This window comes from Rhineura floridana, chromosome 8 (genome assembly GCF_030035675.1).
Source record: "Rhineura floridana isolate rRhiFlo1 chromosome 8, rRhiFlo1.hap2, whole genome shotgun sequence".
NCBI classification, from domain to species: Eukaryota; Metazoa; Chordata; class Lepidosauria; order Squamata; family Rhineuridae; genus Rhineura; species Rhineura floridana.
This window is the reverse complement of record NC_084487.1, coordinates 21,884,289-21,909,391: the sequence shown is the minus strand read 5'-3', so window position 1 is coordinate 21,909,391 and position 25,103 is coordinate 21,884,289. Positions and strand designations below refer to the sequence as shown.

The 25,103-nt window shown below is 42.5% G+C and overlaps 1 protein-coding gene across 6 annotated transcripts in view; it reads left to right on the top strand.

Moving 5' to 3' along the window:
* The window catches only part of PTPRO (protein tyrosine phosphatase receptor type O), a 99,965-nt gene that overhangs the window by 22,096 nt on the left and 52,766 nt on the right, over positions 1 to 25,103 (top strand). For all 6 annotated transcript variants that reach the window (XM_061638510.1, XM_061638509.1, XM_061638507.1 and 3 more), the window contains 6 exons: positions 632 to 752; positions 1,549 to 1,742; positions 3,039 to 3,150; positions 4,675 to 4,826; positions 6,952 to 7,072; positions 11,337 to 11,476. In XM_061638510.1, coding sequence (XP_061494494.1) covers positions 632 to 752; positions 1,549 to 1,742; positions 3,039 to 3,150; positions 4,675 to 4,826; positions 6,952 to 7,072; positions 11,337 to 11,476 — 840 coding nt within the window. The remainder of the gene's footprint in view (positions 1 to 631; positions 753 to 1,548; positions 1,743 to 3,038; positions 3,151 to 4,674; positions 4,827 to 6,951; positions 7,073 to 11,336; positions 11,477 to 25,103) is intronic.

The window sequence follows — 25,103 nt, the reverse complement described above, 5'->3', positions numbered from 1 at the left end:
CTCCATCTAGCTCAGTATTGCCTACACTTGACTGGCAGTGACTGTCCAGGGTTTCAGGCAACGTTCTGTCCCAGACTTACCTGGAGATGCCAGGGATTGGACCTGGGACCTTCTTCAAAGAAGATGCTGTACCACTGAGCTACAGCCCTTCCTGTAACGTCCCTGAAAAATAAATCAGAAGCAATGCTTCATAAACAGCGGGTTTTGTGAAAGCTCCCCATAGTCGTTGCACAAATATGTCGGGATGAATGCTCAGTAAGCAGGCTGCCTGCCACTTCTAAAGGGGCATGGAAGAAATGGACCCAAGGAAGGTCCTGTGTAGCTGTGCTTGTTTTGCTGCTGGAGCACGACTGATCTCTAGGTGGCTGGGAAGAAAACATTTCAAAATATGCCAGGGGTTTAAGTGGAGAGGGATGCAATCCTGAACATACTTACTGAACAATAAGACCTACAAAACACAGGGAGACTTACTTCTGAGCAGGGATGAAAGGATCTATCCATTTCAGTTCTTGCAGTTTCTCATTCTTCAAATCTTAAATTCAGGTCTCCACATTTCTGCAACAAGCCCTTACTCTGAGCATGCCTTCCTGCCCCTTCCTTTCTTTATACATTCTCTGTCTCATTCCTGTAGGTGAATACAAGCAGCAGCTTTATTGAAAACCTGGTCCCTGGTGCTCAGTACCAAGTTGTGATTTACTTACGGAAAGGACCGCTGGTTGGGCCTCCTTCAGATCCTGTTACATTTGCCATTGGTAAGGTGCTTATGCGTACCCCAGTTATTTTTCGTGCTTGAAACCCCACCTTTTAAAATTTTAGGGAAAAGAGTGTCGTGCTGCAAAATGGCATTCTGTCAAGCCTGCAGGACCCATGTGTTGAGTTAAATGTCGGTCTTGTTTGCGCATCACGGAAAGCCATCGATTAGTGGTTCCCAAATGGTGGTCTGTGGATCACCAGTGGCCCACAAACTTCATTCAGGTGGTCCATGACATGTCTGTAAAAATATGATTAAAAATCATACAGTAACTAGCACAGAACATTACAATTGCTACAACAGTAAAAAATAAATAAATCATTAAGTGGTCCACCAAGACACAGCCATTTTCCATGGGGAAAAAAGTTTGGGAACCACTACAATAGGTTACTATGGATGCACCAATCTTGGCCTTTTTACTCCTGCCTGATCACACTAGGAGAAAATAAACCACAACCTCTGGTTTAACATTACAACCAAATTAGGGATTGTGGTTTGTTTCCTTCATGTTCTGGTGGGAAGGAGAGAGTCCAGGTAAGTGTGTTCATGGTAAACCCATCGTTCCCTAACATTTGGTGGGAACCTACCCAACACATTGCCTCTGCCCGGATGCTGCTGTTTTCTCACATAGATCTGAATGCATAGCACTGCGTGCATCACCTTGGAGTTTTGGAGGATTTTTTTTGCATGATGGCTAAATAGCTCTTGTGGGGTGGCAGGGGAGATCCATCTCTGTAGCAGAAAATCTTTGTGATGAATTACAAAAATATCAATAGCTTTCCATTTCTGTTTTACAGTGCCAACTGGGATAAAGGATTTAACACTTTACCCTTTGGGACCCAGCGCCGTGGTCCTCAGCTGGAACAGGCCTTACCTGGGTGTCTTTCGGAAATACATTGTAGAAATGTTTTATTTCAACCCCTCAACGATGACCTCGGAGTGGACAACGTACTATGAAATAGCAGCAACTGTCTCTTTAACATCATCTGTGGTAAAGCGCACCCGTTACTGCAGATTGATTCACACATTCATGTCCAGGCTTGCTTACCCTGAGATCAGAGAAAGGGCTGTGGGTCAGTAGGAGAGGGTCTGCTTTGTGTGCAAAAGGTCCCAGGCTCCGTCTCCACCATCTCCAGGTAGGGCTGGGAGAGACTCCATGTCTGAAATCCTGGAGAGCCACTGCCAGTCAGTGAAGACAGTACTGAGCTAGATGGATCAATGGGGCAGACTCAGTATCATGCCGCTTCCTATCATCCTTCCAGGGCCTTCTCTGGCTGCCCCCCACCAAGTGTGGCATATTGGGGCCTGCTGCAAAAAGAGCCTTTTCAGTGTTTATTTTATTTATTTATTTATTATTTGATTTATATCCCGCCCTTCCTCCCAGCAGGAGCCCAGGGCGGCACTCTCGGCAGAGCAAGTTGCCTGGCCCTCACTTTGTGGCGTTTTGGGTGTCAGAGGAACACCTTCTTATTTGCCCTTTTACAAATAAAATCTGCATCATAAAATCTGCATTTCCTGGCGACGCAGGACATAATACGAGTTCTTTGTTGTTCTTGTTATACCAGTTTTATTCACTGCTTTATGTTTTATTCTTTAGAGTTGTATTTGTTGTGTTCAGAGAACACCACTCAGGTAAATTTATTTCATTTAAAACATTTCTAGCCTGCCCTTTCTCCTAAGATCTCAGGGTGGGGAACACTAAAAACATAATTAAAGCAACCATCCATCAGAGCAGAGGAACATACACACTACAGTCCATGCACACTACAGTCCATCAGCTAGCTGCCTGTAAGGCTTCTTACAGGGGGCGGGGGCGGGGGAAGCTCACAGAAATACCTGCGTGGATCAGGGCATGACTGACAGCCAGGAAGAGGTGGAACTTCTAGATTTTGTACAGGTTCTGAGTCTGAGCTACTTCATTGCTGAACCAACAGCTCCAAGTTCCACTTTCTGGCCTGGGGAAATGGACACATGAAGAGTCTCATTCTGTTAATGTCAAGGTGGAAAACCAGCCATTATATCAAGATTTGTGTTTATTTTATTTAAAACAGTTATATGCTGCCTTACATTTTTTTTAAAAAAAATCTAAAGAGTAATAACACATCATGAAACAATAAAAGCAATTTAATACTATGAAGTACAGGAATTCAGTTCAATATCCACTGCAGCACACTGTAGGTGTTCTCACTCCCATCAGGGATGTAGCCTTAATGTCACCTTTAGATCCCACCTGTTTGGGTGCTAATGCTCTTTCCTCCATGCCTCTTCTTTTTTGCACCTCTTTCAGAGAATAGGAAACCTGCTACCTGCCTGGTATTATAACTTTCGGGTTACCATGGTGACCTGGGGACACCCAGAACTGAGCTGTTGCGATAGTTCCACCATCAGCTTCATAACAGGTAAATGGAGATTTAGAGAACCGTTCATGGGAACTGCGTTTGATTTTGTCCTTTAATGTATAAGGCAGGAATGGGGAGCCTGCTACCTTCCAGGTGTTGGTGAACTACACCTCCATCATCCCTGACCATTGGCTATGCTGACTGGGGCTGATGGGAGTTAGAGTCCAAAACCTCTGGAGGAAACCCAGTTAGGGATGGCTGGTCTAGTGGATGAGCATGCTGGATTGAGATCTTTGATAACAGGCAGAAAGCATTGAGTCCCCTTCCCCCAAACAACTGGAGCGCTCTCTTAAATCTCCAGACATCTGACTTTTCACCAAGCATTGGTCAAATATTTTTCACGCTTAGCTTGGCAGCAACAAGGAATTTAAAAAAACAAAAGGGGATGGGCATTTTCAAGATGCTGAGTTTTGCCTTTAGTTCCAAATTCTGTGCTTTCATAGTGTGATTGTAGCACATCCCTGACCAATATGAGCAACAATGTGATGTGGCTACAAAAAAGGCAAATGCTATTTTAGGCTGCCTTAATAGAAGTATAGTTTCCAAATCGCTTGAAGTATTGGTTCACCTCTATTCGGCACTGCTTAGGCCTCATCTTGAGTACTGCATCCAATTCTGGACACCGCACTTTAAGAAGGATGCAGACAAACTGGAACAGATTCAGAGGAGGGCAATGAGGATGATCAGGGGACTGGAAACAAAGCCCAGTGAGGAGAGACTGAAAGAACTGGGCATGTTTGGCCTTGAGAAGAGAAGACTGAGGAGAGATATGATAGCACTCCTCAAGTACTTGAAAGGTTGTCACGCAGAGGAGGGCCAGGATCTCTTCTCAATTGTCCCAGAGTGCAGGACACGGAATAATGGGCTCAAGTTCCAGGAAGCCAGATTTCAGCTGAACATCAGGAAGAAACTTGCTAACTGTTTGAGCCATACAACAATGGAACCAATTACCTAGGGAGGCGGTGGGCTCTCCAACACCGGAGATATTCAAGAGGCAGCTGGACAGCCACCTGTCAGGTATATGTTAACTGGGATTCCTCCATTGAGCAGGGGGTTGGACTTGATGGCCTCATTGGCCCCTTCCAACTCTACTATTCTGTGCATCTATTTCACAGGGCTGATTTGAGGATTATAAACTAAATAAAAACAAGTGTAACCTGCAACAAAATATTGCAGTGTGGTGTGTTCTCATTCAGGGTTCCAGCCAGTCAGTCAGCCATGCCCTTTTCTATGAAACTCTATTCTATCCCTCCCTCACAGTTGGCTGGCATTGCATGGCTAGTCTTTATTGGGTTGTTTTGGAGTCCCCCTACTTTAGATCCTCCCCAATTGTACTTATGCAAATTTTGGGTTTCCCTTAAGCCTGCTGATACCGCTTTGATATATGTGGATGGCTAGATAAGGATTCACACTTGGAGCATGAGTTTGCTATTACTATATATAATTGTAAAATGCATTGCTCACTCAAATTGGATCCAGAGGAGAATAATGATGATAATAATTGTTTGTTCTTCTTTCTGCTAGCTCCAGTGTCCCCTGAAATAACTTCAGTTGAATATTTTAACAACCTTCTCTACGTCAGCTGGATCTATGGTGATGACAACACAGACCTTTCCCATTCACGGATGCTGCACTGGATGATTATTGCAGAAGGAAAGAAAAAGATCAAAAAGAGCGTAAGCCTGAGCACCTTGTACTTCCTTTGGGTTTTGCATCCAGGGAAGCAAACTATCTTTTTTAAAAAACCAAACCATACCAAAGCTTGATACTACTTGATACTAGATTAAGTCAGAAGGTATCTGATTCCATCCTAGTTTTTTCTCAAGTATAAGCATACTAGCAGCCTCATATCTGGTGTTGCTTGGGATTTCTAAAAAAATAAAATAAAACCAGTGCAGTTTTGAAATCAGTGGTTAAAGTCAGAGTAGCTGGGAAAGTTTCATTCTGCCGTCTTGATGCAAAATGGCATCCAATTACTTCCAATTGCATGAAATCCAAGTAAATGAAAACCTGCTTCTTGATTTCAGGAACGACCTTGCAAAAGTTGGTTACGGTATCTTAAGAGGTGGCCAAGTGCATAGAGAACAAACAATGTTCCAAAATATATAGTAGATTCTCCAAGCTCCCTTATTTCCCAAGATAATTCCCATGGTGTGTCTCTCACTCGTCACTGTCCCATTTCTGATCCTTTTAACTGGAGATGCCAGGAATTGAATCTGGGATCTTCTGCATGCAATACGCCATGCAATATCCGTACATTGAGCAAAGGGGTAAAGGGGGAATTGGCTATACTGTCACTCAAGGATCCCAAACGCATGAAGGAGCCTCTGCAAATACAACTGGCTCTCCCTTTGGACCTTTGCTCAAGGCAAGGAGGTCAGGAGGGTGGAATCAGGTGAGTGGGTGCAGCATCAATGTATTTATTATTTATTTATTTATTGAATTTATATCCTGCCCTTCCTCCCGAAGGAGTCCAGGGCGTGGGGCCGGCAGCACAGTCCCACCACAGAGACCCTTTATATCAGTCATGCATTAAAGGAGCTATAGTTGGGGCTCTGGAGTCCAGAAACCAGAGAAGAGGTATAGGGACCTGTTCTGGGCCTGAGGATGAGCCCACAAGGCATGGTGGGGCAAGGCAGGTTAGTTGCCACAGCACCAAGGAGAGCTCCGAGTGAGCCGCTTTCTCCACCATCTGGGACCAGACTGAAGCCTTTCATATCTTGTGATCCAGAACTGCCCTCAGGCTTCACCCTCTCCTTGAATAGTGAAAGGCCTTGAAGGGGCAGGCATCTGGCTTGGAGCTTAGCACCTCCCTAGGAGGTCATGCTGAGCGTGCTGCCTGCATTAGTGCATCAGCCCTATGGCTGTTGAGAGCAAGTGTGCTGGACCCAGAGGCTGCACTCCCTGGTCCACATTCATGAGTCTCTGACTGAGTTGTTCCTGGCATCTCGACCTTGAAGTCTCTGGCATCTCAGGTTTAGGCGTCTCCAGTTCATTGACACCACCTCCATTGACACCACTGGCTCCTCAGCTTCTGGTCTGGCTCACTGCTGGACTCCAGGATCATGATGGGGGCGCAGTCCATAAAATCTGAGAAAGTCTTGCTCTCGCTACATGTAGATTCTAAAAATGACGGGAATGTCGAGGCTGTAAAGGGTATAAAGGAGGTAATGTGCTGATGACGAACAGAACTTTGACCCAACTTCTTGAGGAGCCTTAGAATGGCATCAGATGAGCAGCAGTGGGAAACCTCAGGCCCATGGGCCTAAGTAGGCCTCCCCATTTGGCCCGTGATGCTGATTTGGCCATGCGCACCTGCCCTACACCTGACATCATAATATATGACATCAGGTGTGGGGCAGGTAAAGTGACAGGTGGGACAAAAGATGGTTTGCAACTCCAAAGGTACTTGTACAGTGCTCTGCAAGCACTGACAATTAGCTGGTCACTGGGGCTTGCAAAACGTGGTGCATGGCACTTTGCAAGCCCCGATGACCAGTCGATCATTGGGGCTTGCAAAGCACAATGCAAAAACTGGTCACCTGACATTCTTGTGACATCAGGTGATTCACAGGTGGGCAACTCTGCCCACCTGTCAAACTTTGCCCACAGAGGAGGGGGAGAGTCCAGCCAGCTGGATCTAATCCTCCCCCACCCTTGTTCTTGACAAACTGGAATAGAACAGCTCAAAGGAACTTTCCCTCCCTCCTCACTGCTGACAGCATTGAAAACAATTTCACTGTCCCCCGTTAACGGCATCACCTCCTGCGTGGGGAGTATTTAACCCACTGACCATTTTAGGTGACACGAAATGTCATGACTGCAGTGCTGAACCTGCCTCCGGGGGACATCTACAATCTCTCAGTAACTGCTTGCACTGAAACTGGCAGCAACACCTCTGCGCTTCGGCTTGTGAAAGTTGGTGAGTTATTCTCTTGAGAGCTGAGCCATTGTCAGGGTGGCTGCACCTGCTTTGTAGTGAGGTTGCTACAACGTGGATGGGTTGCCAATCCTGGGAAAATGGGCTGTATGTTCATTTAAATACAATACTGCTGAAGACTCATGAGGTGGTAAAATCAAGAGCACCACTGACATTAGAATCGCAATTCTTGAAAAAAAGTCCCATCTGCTTCCCACCTCTTTTCAACCCTGTTTTATGTGCTATTGAAAGCATGAGCTAACTTTATAATACCAACCACTTGCAGTTATATTTTACATTTATGAATTGAAAAAGAAGACAATGCAAAGCTGGATGAGATATTCATTTATTGGCATAGATTCTAAGATAACTCAGTAGAAATAAGTTTACAAAAGGAAGGTTTCCTGCCCCCTTCTCCCCCCGCTCAGGGATGTAGTTGTCCAGGGTCTTGAGGGGGTCTTAGACCCCTACTTTTTTGGGAGCAGGATCCCAGCAGAGTCCCTTTGTCTCCAGCATCATACAGGGCCATCAGCATGAAAGGGGAATGTGTTAGCCACTGAGAAGAGTCTTCTAACATGCTTCCCTGTCTTTCCTGCTGATTGGAGTCAATCAGAATGAAATGAGGTGAGTCTCCCCTTTCATGCTGATTGGCTCCTAGGGCATCTGTTGTTGTGGGAGAAGACATTAACAAGGATCTCATTCTTTACCCAGCAGCAAAAAAAAGAGGGGGAGGGTGTGTGGTTGTGATTATCATGAAGGGACCCTGCACTTCTGAATTTGCCACTATGCTATTGCCCCCACTCCCCACCTGCAGGCTCCTGCTGTCTCCAAAAAGCCTTTCCAGATGATCAGGAATTACCTCTGAACCATGTGGGATGGGGCGCAGGTGGTTTTTGGGTGATCCCTCCCTTCCCTAGGAAACTCCTGCACTCCTTCTGACGTTGTTCAGGGGAGCCCTCCTGATCACCTGGAGCCAACCCAGGGAGACTTTTCAGCGGGAGCAAGTGGGTGAGGTGGAGGGGGTGGAAAACCTTATTTCTATGAACTTCCTTCTGTTCACTTATTTTAGAATCCAAGCCACTGGGTTTTTTAAAAATAAATTGGCCAATTTACCTACCAGTTAAATTAACAAAGCCATTTTTTTTTAAAAAAAAGGATGAAAATAAAATAAAATAAAATGAATAATTTTGTGGGGATCAATTTGGTTTTAAAACACAGTGGCAAAGAGGAAAGGTCAACCTTACAATCCAGTTATTTATAGAAAGAAGGCTAGAAGTATAGATATATAAGGTGTATATGTGTACATGCATATATACATTTATATCCTACTCTTCCTTGCCAAAGACTGCCTAGAAGAAGACCAGGCAGCCCTGGATGGAACAGTATATTTCAGAAAGCAAGAATATATTTATGAGGACAGAAAAATAATACACAATAATGCAAAAGCCTGGAAGCTATATTTAGAATAAATGATATTGAATAAAGAGCCAGAATGAGTCATAGAGCCTGTCACTGACGCCCACTGTCCTCCTGCACTTTTTAATACATTTATAAAGGATGCAATTAATAAAATGAAAGTAGCAGGACAACCAGGCATTAAAGTAAAGGAGAAGGAAATGGATATGTTTTGCTGATGTAGCAGTAGTGGCGGATATGGAAGTATTAAATGCAACAGAGGAAGTTTTGAGAATTGTAGCTTAAAACGAAACGAGAATAAGCAAAGACTTCAGTAACAAGAAAGAACCCTCACCTTGCAAAAGGCAAGTATAAATGGAAAGCAAATATGGGCAAGTTCAGGAATATAAATGTTTTGTATGTAAGATAACGGGATGGAAGCTCTAGAGCAGAAATTAAAAGCAGAGCAGGCAGAGTCAATTTATTTATATTCATTTATGTACTGTACATTCCACGCACACATCTGTCCTCAGTGGTGTACACATAAAAATCTGTCTAAATACAGTACCATCATCATGATACATAATAAAAATATCACTGCAACAATCAACGATAACAACAATGCAACATACATTAGTGAGTAGACACTGTTATTCCTTCTCCTTTTTCCTGTCATGGCTCACTTGCTTAGAGGAGATTGATGAACAGATAGTGACAGCGAGGAGGAGGAGGAGGAGAAGCAGGACCAGGAGGGTCCAGGATTTGCTGGGAGATGGACCTTGGCAGCTCCCCAGTAATGCCAACCTCTGACCCCAGCCCCACACTCAAGCCAGTAACGAGTGGAGAGTTTTCAAAGACCAACCTACTGGTTGAACTACTATGGAAACGTCCATGCTCAGTTAATTGTTTTAACTCATTAAAACATTGTATTTTTATATTATCGTAACCTGCTCTGGGACCTTATAGTGAAAGGAGGTTAAGAAATCTAAATAATAAATAAAATAAAGCTACACTTTCTCCTTGAGCAATCTTGAGTTTGTCAGAATCTCCTTAAAATAATCCTCTCAAGGAAGGTAGACATAAATGTGAGAAAAGTCCATTATCTGAACTTCAGTTCCAACTCTGACTCAGAGCAGACCCACTGAAGTGAATGAACCTAAGTTGTTATTATATGCAGTGCCGTAACTAGCTTTTCATGTGCCCTGTGCAAGGCCCTTAATTTGGGCCCCTTAATATGTTCCTATATTTATAATTATTTGCATTCAACGTTATCTTTACTTTAATAATAACGATAATTATGAGCTAAGTTTTTGTATGCCTTATAAATTACATTTCACAATCACATACGTATTTAATTTTAATTTGATTTAATTTAATTTATGTACAATATAAATTTAATAAAATATCTACCCCGGTATAGAATTGTAGCAAAATAATGTAATATCGCTCAATTCAAACAGATGATTCGCCACCTTAACCTTAAAATATACGAACGTATTTTTGAGATTTTTATTATTTAATAAAGCTTACCTACCTGTTTTCACAATAACACATAAACGCAAAAACAAAGTAATTCGTTTGTTATCGAATCACAAGTCGAAGTCAGACTAGTTAACAAACAGCGTCAACAATATTTTCAGCTGTGGTCGTTGGGTAAAAAGCGGCATAAACCACGACATAAACATAAACATTCGCTCCCGTCGCGTGCGTGATGCGTCGATCAGTCCTGCTATTCAGTCATTCAGATGTTGGTGAGCAGAGTGCGTCCAGGGCGTCCAGGGAATGAGCAACGCAATGACCAATTGCTAAACCGCTAAATAACGCAATGGGCTGCCTGGGCCCACTCGACGCACTCGACGCACTCGGTTCACCGACATCTGAACCGCACAGCAGAGCACGGCGGCGAAATTTAAAATTTGAAAAATTTATTATATTTGACAATGTTTTTTGTCAGTTCCATTTCAGGGCCCCCTTCGTCCTGTGCCTGTGCACCTGTTGCACCTGCCTAGTTACGGCACTGGTTATATGCCTTCAACTCGATTACGACTTATGGCAACCCTATGAATCTTCATAGGGTTTTCATGGTAAGAGGTATTCAGAGGTGGTTTACCATTGCCTTCCTCTAAGCCTACGGCACCTGGTATTGCCAGGCGATCTCCCATCCAAGTACTAACCAGGACTGATCCTGCTTAGCTTCTGAGATCAGATGAGATCAGGCGTGTTTAGGGTAGAACCTAAGTTAGCCATGTCTATTAACTTCAGTGGGTCTACTCTGAGAAAGGCAAGCATTGAATACCACCCCAAATGTACAAGTTGAAAAGAGCACAAACTTGTTCTTGGGAAATGATTTTTCATCTGTGAATGTGACTTACTTTCAAACAGTCAAGGGCTGTGTGCATATTTTTATGAGCTTCCATGAATGTCACGCACCACCTCATTTTTAACCACTTCAGATTCCAAGCAATTACAGGGTCAAATGACAAGAAGTGCATCATTCCAACTCAGCCACCCTACTTGTAATAAATAACTGCTTCCAGCAGTTAGGCCAAGAATACGCAACAGAAGTTATGCAAATATAATATATCTTACTGAAACTCCAAAGGCGCACGCACCAGTTTAGTCTCAATTGAAAAAAGGAAGTGAAGCAACAACTGAAAGTTGCAAACAGGGAAGGGGAAAAAAGTCTGCTGCTTAGAGTGTGTCTTCCTGTTTAAAAATTGCCAGTTTATTGGTGACTGAGCTTTGGGAAAAATGAAAACATCTCTGAAAAACCAGTAGAGATCTGGCTCTTGTACAGCAACTGGTTTTGCCTGCCACCTTTTCCTGTGGGACCCATAAGTTGCAGTTAAAGTTTCTCCCCTCCTGTCCCTAGACCCAGCTCCTCCAAGATCACTTTTTGCTGTGAATAAGACCCAGACCTCTGTGACTCTCCTATGGGTGGAAGAAGGAGTTGCCGATTTCTTTGAAGTCTTCTGCCAGCAGGCTGGTTTGGGCCAAGATACAAAGATCCAGGTACGTGTTTGCTTCTTTTTCAGGGTTCAGTTGACCCATGTTGAATCTAATCCTGGTGGTGAAGATCTGGGGTCTGGTTTTTCCACATTGACATATCTTCTCCTGTTTGAAGCTCTGACAATAATCAAAATGGTAGTTTTCAATTAAATGTAGCATAAACCCTTTTGAGGTGTTAATCTCCACATGTTCAGGGAATACGTGGAGTGGGGGGGCAAGGAATGGGTCAATCCCTCTGGCCACAATCCTCAGCTTTATGAGTGTTGGGGCTTTAAAGGAGAATTAGACAAATTCAGGAGTATAAAGCTATCAGTGGCTGCCAGCCACGATGGCTATGTTGTACCTCCACCGAATACCAGTTGCTGGGAATCGTAGGTGGGCAGAAAGCTATTGCACTCACATTCTGCTTTCAGGTTTCCCAGAGGCATCTGGTTGGCCACTGTGAGAACAGGATGCTGGACTAGATGGGCCTTTGGCCTGATCTAGCAGGACTGTTCTTATGTACCTATGTTCTGTGCAATCAAGGATTTTCCACTATCAGGGTTCTTGTTCTTATGAGATCCCCTACAGATGTACAGATATATTCACGTGGGGCCTCTTTCACAAATTCAACTCAGTGTCTGAGTAGCACAGTGGCCAGAGGTGTGCACCAACATCAGAAGTGTGACTAGCTAGCAAACCTCCCCTTCCACATGTTCCCTGAACAGATGGCTGAGGACACCTGAAAGGGCTGTTAGAGAGAAAGAGCAGTTTTGATATGTTCTGATTCATTCTTCATTACATTAAAACATTAGAGCCAATGTCACTTCGAAAAATAAATGAGTGTGGCCATAACTATGAATCCCATCAATTCATGTTTTCCCTTGCCAGTTCAGTTTGGCTCCCAACAATTAATCAATAACAATTTAGTTAAGTCATCTACAACTTCCAGCCCTATTTGTAATATTTAAGTAGCTCTGCATATTAGCAAAACTTCAATATAGGTGCCTTTTTGAGATCTTAGTGGGATGGTGTAATTTCTCTGAAGTGTGACATAATTTGGGTGTGTATGTGACCAGATGCAAAGGAAAACAGGACTCCTGTATCTTTAATGAGCATGTGTTTTTAAATTATTTTTAATTTTTTTAAAATTGTGTTTTTAAATTGTTTTTTGTGTTTTAAAAATTGTATATTTGTTTTTATTATTTTTAATTGCTGTGAACTGCCCAGAGAGCTTTGGCTATGGGGCGGTATATAAATGTAATAAATAAATAATGATTGTACAGAAGGGGAGGATTTGAATGGGAGCATCATCTCATGAAAGGGTAAGAAAAGCTGCTCCTAATGACATGAAACCATTGGTCCATCTAGCTCAATACTGTCTACCCTGACTGGCAGTGGCTCTCCAGGGTTTCAGACTGGAGTCTCTTCCAGCCCTGCCTGGAGATGGCGGAAATTGAACATGGGACCTTCTACATGCAAAGCATGTGCTCTACCACTGAGCTACGGCCCTTCTCTGTATGAAACCACTCAAGATATGAAGGCTCTTTCTCCTTTGTATCTGATCCCTCTAGCATGACAACTGAATACGGAAAAGGTACCACTCACTACAGCATGGATAGCCAATATGGTGTCCTCCAGCAGTTGTGGACTCCAACTCCCATCAGCACTAGCCGGCATTGGTGAGGGTTGATGGGTTATGTAGTCTAAAACACCTGAGGGCACCAGTTTGACTATTTCTGCTGGTATAGCACAGTGGGGAGGAGAGCCTGGCTGGGAGTCCAGAGTCTGTGAGTTCAAATCCCCGCTCGTGTCTCCTGGGTGTCAAGGGCCAGCTAAAGATCACCCCCATGTGCCCTGCCACCTGTGCAGCCGTGGGCAAGCTGCATAGTCCCAAGGAGCCCAGTTGCCCCCCAGCTGGCAGTTGCAGACAAGGAAGGGGCTGGCTTGTGCAGCTGTGGCAAGCTGAGCAGGCCCTAGCCAGCTAGGGAGGACTAGTCTCAGAGGGAGGCAATGGTAACCCCCCTCTGAATACTTCTTACTATGAAATAGGGTAGCCATACGTCGGGATTGACTTGAAACCAGGCCATGTCCATTTAACACATCACCAAAAAAAGGCACAGGTTTGCATAAAAATCCCATGTATTAATGCAGTGGTTCCCAATTTTTTTTGCCATGGACCACTTGAAAATTGCCAGTGGTCCTGGTGGACCACTTAATGCCTTTTTCTGTCTGTTGTAGCAATTGTAATGCACTGTGCTAGATGCTACATGATTTTTAATTGGATTTGTATTGTATTTAATAGTATTATAATTTGCATTCCATAGAATTCAAATTGCAATGCATTAAAATACAATATTAGAAATAAAAGCAGCAATAAAAATACAATTAAAAATCAATACGAATATTTAATGTGGATATGCTGCAGACCACCTGAACGAAGCTTACGGATCACAGTTTGGGAATCCCTGTATTAATGTGTATGTATAGTTGCAAATGTAGGTAAAATTACTGTAATTTAAATAGAACATATCTCACCCCAGTGGGATGACTGTGACTAGGTGACCTGTGTGCCTGCTGAGTCTGCCATCCAAGTGCAAATGGTTGATGGACAGCTTCAAGGCCCCTCCTACTTTCATTTCTTATGGCGCTTTCTCTTTAAACTGGACTTGGATTGGACAGCCCTTCACCCAGAGAGTGCCTTGAAAGGCAAGACTGTCCTCTAGAAGCCCTTCAAATAGAGGTTGGTCCTCTGTAAAATGGGACACGTGGCCACCTTCAATTAATACACTTTGGGAATCCGCAACAAAGCACAATTCATGTCAAAGGAAGGTCTTCCCTTTTTTCATTGCCTGCAGTTCTGGCACCAGGAGGAAAGCCAGAGGGTTTTTTTCCGAGTTGCAGAATGTCTGCTAGCTTTGAATATGAAAGGAAAAGCCAGCAATACGTTTGTTTCTTCAGTGTTGCCAGGGAGGAGGAATCAAGCACATGGCTGCATGGCCACTGTGGGCCTCTGTGGCCACCGGTAAATGTGGGGTTCCAATTTTATTCATGTTAAAACTGCTTTAAAGCTTGCAGCCCTAATTAGAATACCATGGCTGTGTACACACCATACATTTAAAGGAGATTTCCTCCTCTCCCTCCAAAAGAATCCTGGGAACTGCAGTTTGTTAAGAGTGCTGGGAACTGTGAGGAGTAAACTACAGTCCTCAGGATTTTTTGGGGGGGGTATGCCCTTTAAATATACGCTGCTTAATTATTCCTCTTTCACCTTCCCTGCCCATGGCTTAATAACACTCGCCATCCATACCCATTCCAAAATGTCCGCTCCTAAATCCAGCTAGTTACTCAGGATTAAGTCCAACTGAAAGAAGTAGAGCTTAAGGAAAAGTCCCTAGTTCAGTGGGAAGACAGCATGTTTTGCATGGGAAAGGTGCCAGGTTCAATCTCGGGTATTTTGAGACAGGGCTGGAAAAGCCCTTAGTCTGGAGAGTCACTGCTAGTAGACAATCAACATTGTCTACTAAACAGAACTAAACAGATCAATGCTCTCTAGTGGAGACTGGTGGTTCCAAGTCAGTGAGGCAGTGGAATCCGCTCCAGGTTTTAGTCTGAACTTTCTTAGTAAGGTCCTTGGACAGATCCTTGAAAGTTCAGGCTAAAACCCAGAGTAGTTTCACTGCCCCACTGACATTAGAGTTCCCAGTCTCCACTAGCCCTGACTCAGTATCAGGCAACATCCCATTGTGCTGTGATCATTAGTTAATCACAACTAATTTGTTCCCTTGGCTGCCATGGGACTTAATCATGACCAACTTTAGCTAGACTGGGGATGTTGTTTCTGGGCCTCTCCCTTTTCTTGTATATGTGGCTCCTCCCTTCGCTCTTCCCTCACTCTTTCAAGATCAATCAGTTATTTATTTATTTTTAGCTCACCAAATGGTTTCACGAATCCTTAGAGGCAGCTTCACCACATGCCATAAGACTAAAACAAATATTATAATTGAAATGAACAATTACTTTCAAGTTAAACACCATATAGCAAGAAACAATCAGAAAATCAGCATACACAACTCCAGTAAATAAATCGTAGTCCTCAGCAATCCCTCCTCTAGGATGCACACCTTAACGTGGTGAGGGGGTTTGAGTGTGTTGAAGAAGCTGAGAGCAATGCCGTCAGGAGTCTAGACCGAGAGGCTAGACTCCTAGCAGGGGCACCCAAGGTGGAATAGTCAAAGCTGAGACACCAGACTTAAGATGCATCCAAACTCAGAGGAAGGCAATGGTAAACCACCTCTGAATATCTCTTACCACAAAAACCCTATGAACAGAGTATCCAAAATGCAACACGAGATAGTGCTGGAAGATGAGACTTCTAGGTCAGAAGGCACTCAATGAGCTACTGGGGAAGAACAAAGGACAAGTACGAGTAGCGTTGTGACTAATGACACAGCTGGGTCAAAGCCAAACAGAAGCCCAGAGGGTGATGCGCACAGATGCGAAAGAAGAGTCCGGAGTTATACGACGTACACAATAGGAACATGGAATGTGAGAAGCACAAACCAAGGAAAGTTAGAAATTGTCAAGCAAGAAATGGAATGCATCAACATTACAATACTTGGCATGAGTGAATTAAAATGGAATGAGACATTTTCAATCAGGCATCTACAAAATATTTTATGCAGGAAATGAGAAATTAAGAAGAAAGGGGGTTGCTTTAATACGTTGGATGATGGAATGGACCAAAGAAGTTCAGAAGAAAATCACCCTGTGCTTTATAGATTACAGCAAAGCCTTTGATTGTATAGATCACGAGACACTATGGAATGCTTTGAAAGAAATGGGGGTGCCACAGCATCTGATTGTCCTGATGCGCAACCTATACTCTGGACAAGAGGCTACTGTAAGGACAGAATATGGAGAAACTGATTGGTTCCCCATTGGAAAGAGGGTGAGACTGGGGTGTATTTTATCACTCTATTTGTTTAATTTATATGCAGAACATACCATACGGAAAGCAGGGTTGGACCAAGATGAAGGAGGTGTGAAAATTGGAGGGAGAAATATCAATAATTTAAGCTATGCATACAATACCATACTACTGGCAGAAGCCAGTAATGTTTTAAAACGAATGCTGATGAAAGTTAAAGAGGAAAGCACAAAAGCAGGACTACAGCTGAACGTCAAGAAGACTAAAGTAATGACAAGAGATTTATGTAACTTTAAAGCTGACAATGAGGACATTGAACTTGTCAAGGATTATCAATACCTTGGCACAGTCATTAACCAAAATGGAGACAATAGTCAAGAAATTAGAAGAAGGCACTTCCGGGAAGGGTGACTTAGCCTGTGCCTGCTTTTGAGACGGGCTCCTGCCTCAAAAGAAGCTTATTCAGATATATCAGTCAGATTTTTTTTTTTTTTTGACTGATTAAACTTCTCCCGGGTAGGGAGAAACGAAGAGATTAACCTCAAAGCCTATTTTTGTTGGGACGACCAGATCTCATTAATTTATGGGACGAGGTCCAGCCGACGAAGGTGGGACGGATTTTCAACAACAAGCTCTATCTGATAAAGCGAACGTTCATCTTATCTTCTAAGAGAGAACGCACTAACAGGCAAGCACCCTTCTTTCTATATTTTTCTTTTACTTGACTTAAATTGTTGCTGTTTAAAAGAGATTTGCCAGATTGATCGGTTTTTGACATCTCACTGGGGAGCCATAACTTCTCTCTGCTACTCACTAATTAATAGCTTATCTCTGTTTTTGTTGCAAAAAGCTGTCCTGGATTTGCATTCTAAAGATATACACAGAAGAGGGATTTCTATTCCAGATTTTTATTTTGAAGAATATTATATTGTCTGAGACTACTCTCTTTTTGGTCTATTTTATTTTGACGAATCTGTTTCCTGACGACCGCCATTAATTGTTTCGATCCTGGGAACTGCATTTTGTTTACTTAAGCATGGAGAGATAAGGCTGTCTGCTCTGTTTATACTGTGATGTCACCAAGTTTGGAGTATTAACCCAATTGTTGCTGAAATAAGAAGTGGTTTTCCTATATTTTTCTTTTAAAATGGCAATTAAGAAAGTGGCTGAGAATCTGGAAATAACTATGTTTCAGAAAATAATGGATGAGATTGAGATAACGAAACAAAACCTGCGACAGGGTTGTAAGGAGCTGAAAATTGAATTGAGTAAAATGAAGCAGGAGATTAAAGATATAGGGGTCCCTGTGAGAGAGGTGACCCTGGAAGGGGTCCCTGTGAGAGAGGAGACCCCGGAGATTGGAACAAACGTGGAACAGGAAAAAGATTTGGAGTCTATGGACTTTAGAAACAAAATCTATTGTTTGGAGACACAGGAGATTAAAGACATAGGGGTCCTTGTGAGAGAGGAGACCCTGGAGACTGGAACAGGGGTCCCTGTGAGAGAGGAGACCCTGGAGACTGGAACAGGGGTCCCTGTGAGAGAGGAGATCCCGGAGATTGGAACAAACGTGGAACAGGAACAAGATTTGGAGTCTATGGACTTTAGAAATAAAATCTATTGTTTGGAACTCAATGTTATCTCTGAAGAAATTAATGAAGATTCTAGAGATAAAGTTATCAACGGCATGGATAATCTTCTGGACTGGATTGATGTGATGGAGCCCAATATAGAGAAAATCTATGGAATTAACTGCAGCCATGTGACAATGGAAAAACTTTCAAGAGATGACCCAGTGTATTTTGAAAAAAAGAACAGAGATATGATTTTACAGCAGTATTTCAGCAACCTATTCAGAATGGATGGCAAGAAAATATTTGGGATAGAGGTAATTCCCATCAGACTCTTACTATATGACTATGGTTTTGACAGCAAGATTATTATGGAATACTGATAATGGAAGATTGGATACTGAAATTACTGGACTTAACAAGACTACTGAAGATGGAAGATGGAAAATGGAACTAATAGGGATAATAGAACAATGGCTACTGAAATTACTGAACCTAACAGATTCTGATGTGATGGATTAATTGAAATGTTTATTTTGACTATGGTTATGACAATAAGATTATCATAATTAGTAATGAGATGGATTAATCGATATGCTTATCTGGAAAAAAAATTGATAGATATATTTCTTAAAGAATTGAAACCTCTCTTTGACTTTTTGTGGAAAGAATAAAGTAATGTTTATGAGATTTGATGATTAAGTAAGATAACTACTGGAGGAAAGTGATTTTATAATATGACTTAAGAGACAGGATTGTTATATATTATAGACTTATAACTGATTTGATCTTTGACAAATGGGAAGTCAATATTTTACTCTTTCTTTTTTATTTTTGTTTTTTTTTTCTTTTTTTTTTTTGTTTAACTATTTTTGATTTTGTTTTTTGTCTTTGAATGTTTTATGATTTCGTCTTGTATGTTTTATGAAAATTTGAATAAAAATTATTGAAAAAAAAAAAAAAGAAATTAGAAGAAGGCTAGGACTGGCGAGGGCATTATGAGAGAACTAGAAAAGTCCTTAAAAGCAAAGATGTATCACTGAACAATAAGGTCAGGATCATTCAGACCATGGTATTTCCAATCTCTATATATGGATGTGAAAGTTGGACAGTGAAAAAAGTGGATAAGAGAAAAATCAACTCCTTTGAAATGTGGTGGAGGAGAGCTTTGCGGATACCATGGACTGCGAAAAAGACAAATAATTGGGTGTCAGAACAAATTAAACGAGAACTGTCACTAGAAGCTAAAATGATGAAACTGAGGTTATCATACTTTGGACACATAATGAGTAGATAGGATTCACTAGAAAAGACAATAATGCTGGGGAAAAACAGAAAGGAGTAGAAAAATGGAAGACCAAACAAGAGATGGATTGATTCCATAAAGGAAGCCACGGACCTGAACTTACAAGATCTGAACAGGGTGGTTTATAACAGATGATATTGGAGGTCGCTGATTCATAGGGTTGCCATAAGTCATAATCGACATGAAGTCACATAACAACAACCTCAGTAATCAGACACTCCATTTCTGCCAATGGCCCCGAATGCCTACCAAATGAAAAAAGGCATTCAGTGTTTTCTTAAACAAGAAATGGAGCTGACCCAGTATACTTTGCGGGAACATGGCGTTTGTTTCCAAAAGGAGCCACCACTGGGAAAGCTATTCTAATCAGTTTCAAAGTCAAACCTTCATCCAGTGACTCCAATTCATGCAGAAACCCACGTGAGAGAAGGTGCTCTTGGACATCTGTCAGTTTAATTTAAGGCCAGAGATTTCTGGTTTTAATCTGATCTGGAAAGTTTTCATAGGCTTTGCCTTGGATGTGCTTTGAGTTGAGTGGAGCTGAAATTTATCAGAAGACATTTTTCTTAGAAAATTTGTGAGATTTTTCTGTTTCTCAGCCCCTTCCTAGAAAAAGAAGGCTACTTTGCAGAATTATCTCCAAATGTTCTTCGCTGTTTTGTTGTGGCGACTGCCATTTCCCTGCCACAATGCCTTGAAATGATGCTATGCCCACTCGCAGCATCAGAGTATGCGTGGGGTTTAGAAAGAAGAAAGAAGGTGTGCTAATGCCCCCCTATTTATGGTTAGCCTCCCCGTCCCTCAGAGACTGTTGGAGAATCCCCCCCCAAAGGAATTCAGTGCAGTTTTTCCTCCAATTTCTCTGCCCCCATGATGTGGAGAATTTCTAGAGGCCATTTGCACACAACTCTAGCTTGAATATTCCTATGACACTTTTCCAGCTACGAAGTTGAGCTCAAAGTTGCTCCTAACAGTAATAAAGGATGGGGGAGGGAGGACATCAGGAACATTTTCCGTTAACTGGATTCTGTTATGGTTTAATCCATTTTTTCTAATGTAGCTTGATCATATTTTAATGTTTGTTGTAACACTTATGCTTGGAAATGACTGGAAGTTTACCTGAGAAGTAGTCTAAAAGAATCCGAACAATCAATACATAAAAGGTATTCTTTTGGATGGGGTGAGGAACCTCTGGCCTCTGGGCCAATCTGTTTTGCTTTTAAAGATGATTTTTTATGTTGCTGTGCACTGCCCTGATGTTGTGTGAAAGGGTGGTATATAAATGTTTTTATAAGTAAATAAAATAAAAATGTGCCCTCATCAGTTGTGTTGACAGCCTTTGTAAATATTTCTCTCCTGTTGCATCACCATGACCTTTCGTTTTCATCTCTGCACTGCTTCACCCTTTATAGAGGTGTCTGCTAAAAGAAAGATCTTGCCTGTTGTATATGTTTCATAACATCCACCTCCAGGGATAACTTCTCTGTGCTTTGCCCTTTGCTGACATGAGTCATGTTGCTGTTATGGAACTGGTTACAAAGCCAGGAAAAAACAAAAACTGAAAAAGATCACTGAGTTATTGCAGGAAAAACAAATAAACCATTGATTCATGCTTGTGGCTTGATTTGGCTTTGGCACCTTCCCCTATGTATGTTTTATGTGTCACGCCATCCTGTGGTTAGGAATTCAAGAGTTGAACTCCACATTCATCGCTATCACATGGTGCAGCCTTTCCAGGACTGTAGTGCTTGTGAATGCAGGCAGGGGATTTCTTGCTGCCCCATAGAAAAATCCCCCCCACTGCCCACAGTTCTGCTGCTGCTGCAATTAGCAATTGCTATTTAGTGATTTGTTATGACTTGTTGGGTTAATATTATTATTACTAGCATTAGCATTTATTGCCCCCCCTTCATCCAGAGGTCCCAGGGTGGTTTGCAACAACCTTAAAATACCGTGTTAAAAACAATTTACAACAACCAGAATCACAAAATAGGGTGAGTCCTGAAAATCTGTCACAAAATAGGGTGAGTCCTAAAAATCTGTCAAAGGCTAGCATAAAGAGGTGCATCTTCAGGATTCACCTAAAGCTCTACAGTGAGGTTTATTTTATTTTATTTACAGTAGGGCCCCACTCATACGGCGGGTTACATTCCAGACCCCCGCTTAAAAGTGAAACCTGCTGAAAAGTGGAACTCCATCAATAAAATGATGCTCAATGCCTGAAAAATGCTGTAAAAGCAGAACAAGCACCGTATGAGTGGGGCCTTACTCTAATTGAAAGCCGCCGTATTAGTGGAATGCCAAAAAGCAGGCCGCCGAAAAGCAGGGTCCTACTGTATTTATTACATTTATATCCCGCCCTTTCTCCCAGTAGGAGCCCAGGGTGGCATATAGGAGCTCCTTGTAGGAGCCCACATTGCCAGATGCACCTCAGTAGGGAGGGAATTCCACAATTTAGGGGCTGCCACAGAGAGTGGTCTCTCCTGGGGGGCCCTCCTGAGCTTCTGAGGGTGGCAGAACTACCAAAAGGGCCTCCTCTGCTGATCTCAACACCTGAGAGGGTCTGTAGGGAAGGAGGCAGTTTTTCAGATAGTTGAGATCAAAGTTGTTTAGGGCTTTAAACACTAGCATAAGTACCATGAAGTAGGCCCCTAGACGAACTGGCAACCAATGCAGCTATTTTCAAACAGGAGTTATATGAGATCGAAAAGCAACCCCAGTCAGTAATCTGGCTGCTGCATTTTGGGCCAGTTGAAATTTCTGGGTCTTCTTCAGGGGCAGCCGCATGTAGAGCGCATTGCAATAATCCAGTCTGGCTTTTAAGGATTGTGTTATTTTATGGATTGTATGTATCCTTTTTCTCTTTTTTTACTGTTGCAAACTGTTCTGTAGCAAAAATTATGCACTGTTAGATTGTAATAAAACCTGTAAGGACTTTACAGAAAATAAAAACATTACAACCTTTAAAAACAGAGGTTTGAAAACATTCAAACAATAATTAAAATCAACAGTAGGCTAAAAAGACATGTGTTTTAGTCTTAACTTCTACATCTGCCCTGGGAATGAATAACTGAGCATCTGGGTGCTTGCTGCTTGCTCCTCTGGGTTGCTGTCTTTTGCTAGCAGAAGGTGGCAAGCAAACAAACAGCAAAAGGAGAAAAAGGGGAGGAATGCCAAAACGCTTGGAAAAAATGTTTATTTTAACAGAAGCCCAACGCATTTTGGCCATTCAGTAGTTTGGCGTTCATCAGGGGCTGTAAAAAAAATCATAATATTCTTTTCTAAAGCAGATTTGCTAGATTTGCCCCTGACAAAGGCCAAACTACTGAGTGGCTGAAACGTGTTGGGCTTTTGTTATAATAAACATTTTTTCAAACATTTTTTCAAACATTTTGGGGTTCCCCGCCCCTTTTTCTCTTTTTGCTGTCTTTTGAGTGCTGCAAGGACTGGGACCCCCTGCCTGACCCTTGCTCCAGAGCAGCCTTTCCCAACCGGTGTGCCTCCAGATGTTGTTGGACCACAACTCCCATCAGCCTCAGCCATTGGCAATGCTGGCTGAGGCTGATGGGAGTTGTGGTCCAACAATATTTGGAGGCACACTGGTTGGGAAAGGCTGCTCCAGAGAGAGGCTGCAGTTAATCTTGCAGCCTCTTGCATCAGCTCCTGGCTGGGTCAGGACTCAGGAGGCATAAAAGCCCTGCTGCCCTTGGGTGGCAGGACTGCCGTCGGCAGGGTCACCCCCGATGGGAGTTGCCCCTTGGGGAGTCCCGAGGGTGAGGGCACTACCCTTTCTTTCTTTCTTTCTTTCTTTCTTTCTTTCTTTCTTTCTAACCAATCTGGAGGGGAATGGTAGTGTGGAGGGTATATGACTCATGTGTAGTCCCTGCACAAGGTGAGAGCCTGTGCAGTGAACTGAATGATAGGAGAAAGTCATATAAACACAATATGTTTTTAACCCTTTTTTAAAAGATGGCTTCAAAGTTTTTTTTAAAAAAAAGTTTTTAAAGATGTTTAGTTTTAGTGTATTTTAAAGTCTGTTTTTATGATGTTTTAAAGTGATTTTAGTGCTTTTGTTTGCCACCCTGGGCTCCTGCTGGGAGGAAGGGAGGGATATAAATCAAATTATAAATAAATAAATAAATACATGTCTACATGGGCTTTTCTAAACAGAATGTTTTAAGCAACCACCAGAAAGAGTACAGCAAGGGCACCTGCCTGATTTCAATAGGCAGGGAGTTCTGAAGTGTAGATGCTGCCACACTAAATGATTGATTTCTTACAAATTAATTTGGGCAACATAAATTATCCAAATGAATAAATTAATACAAAGATCACATATAATTCTGAATGGTATACCTTTCCATGCACAGAGAGTACTTGAACAGGGTGAGCTGCAAAACACATAACTCTATTTTTAAGTGGCACAGTGTTGGAAGCAGGCCCAGGAGGAACCATCAGTGGTGACATCTGCCCTGAACCTTCCATATTGGACAGCTGGGTCTGCAAGACTCCATTTGAATTCCCTCAGTGATCCAGAGTAACACTACATTGGGTGCTCTGGGACATTGTGGGAAATTAAAATAGCAGCTTCCAGCTGTTTTTGGAGTGCTGTTGCCATCTTTAGGTAAACCATCAACCTAAGAGGGGTCCACCAAAGGGTCTTTTGCCCAGGGCCTTCTCAAACCTCGATCCAGCCCTTCTGGAAGAGCGATATCGCCTGCAATGTATGATCTTGGGATATCAGACTGTGTCCTTTCACCAGTTTTGATGCAGTTTGTGCAGTGAATAGAGTATAGTGGAAATCAAGGGCCCTTTCAGTAGCATGATTCTTGCTCTATATATTGCATGGAGGGTGGTCAGGTGTCCAATTATGCATTGGCGAGAGAGAGAGGATTTGCATTGCTCCAAAAAGAGAACAAAAGAGGATTTGCATAAAATATTGAAGGGAAAAATCAGATATGAACTTTGGGCACATCCCTACTCTGATTTTATGAACATTTCTGCAGGCAAGCAATTTCTACAGACTAGCAACCCATTGAAATGAATGGGACTTGCTTCTGAGTAAGCATGCTTAGGATTGGGGAACGTCACATTTGTTGCAGAGTAGGTTCTTTGTCCAGTGTGGGCTGGTGGCTTCATGTCAGTGGGGCAGTGGAATCTACTTTGGGTTTTAGTGCAGACTTTCAAAGACCTGTCCAGAGTGCTTCAGAAAGTTCAGACTAAAAACTGGAATAGATTCCACTGCCCCACTGGCATGGAGCCACCATCCGCCACTGTCTTTGTCTTATTACAAGGAAGACAGATACAGCCGTAAGGTTTAAACTAGATCTTTAACTTGACACCAGTCCTTACTGGTTATGGCAAGAAGTAAGGAAGAAAATGAAAGAGAAACTAAACTCGCAACTGAGGAAGGCCACTTAACTTCCTGGTCCTATATACATTAGCCCTTGAGTGGCTCTTTCTCTTTGCATACTGGCTCTTAATTAATGAATGTTGCCTATTCCAATAACATTAACAGCAAGTTCATAAGAATTTTAGAAGAGCCCATCTAGTTCAGCATTCTGATCTCACATGCTTGTGGGAAGCCCACAAGCAGCACCTGAGTGCAACAGCACTCTCCCACTTGTGATCCCCAGCATACTGCCTCTGACAGTGCAGCTACAACACAGGCATCACAGCCTGTTCCTCCGTGAATTTTTTCCAATCCACTTTTAAAGACGTCCAAGTTGGGGGCCATCACATCCTCTTGTGGTAGCGAATTCCGTAGTTTCCATAGAAGTGCTTTCTTTTGTTGGTTGTTTAGCTTCATTAGATGACCCTGGGTTCTAATACTATCAGGGAGAA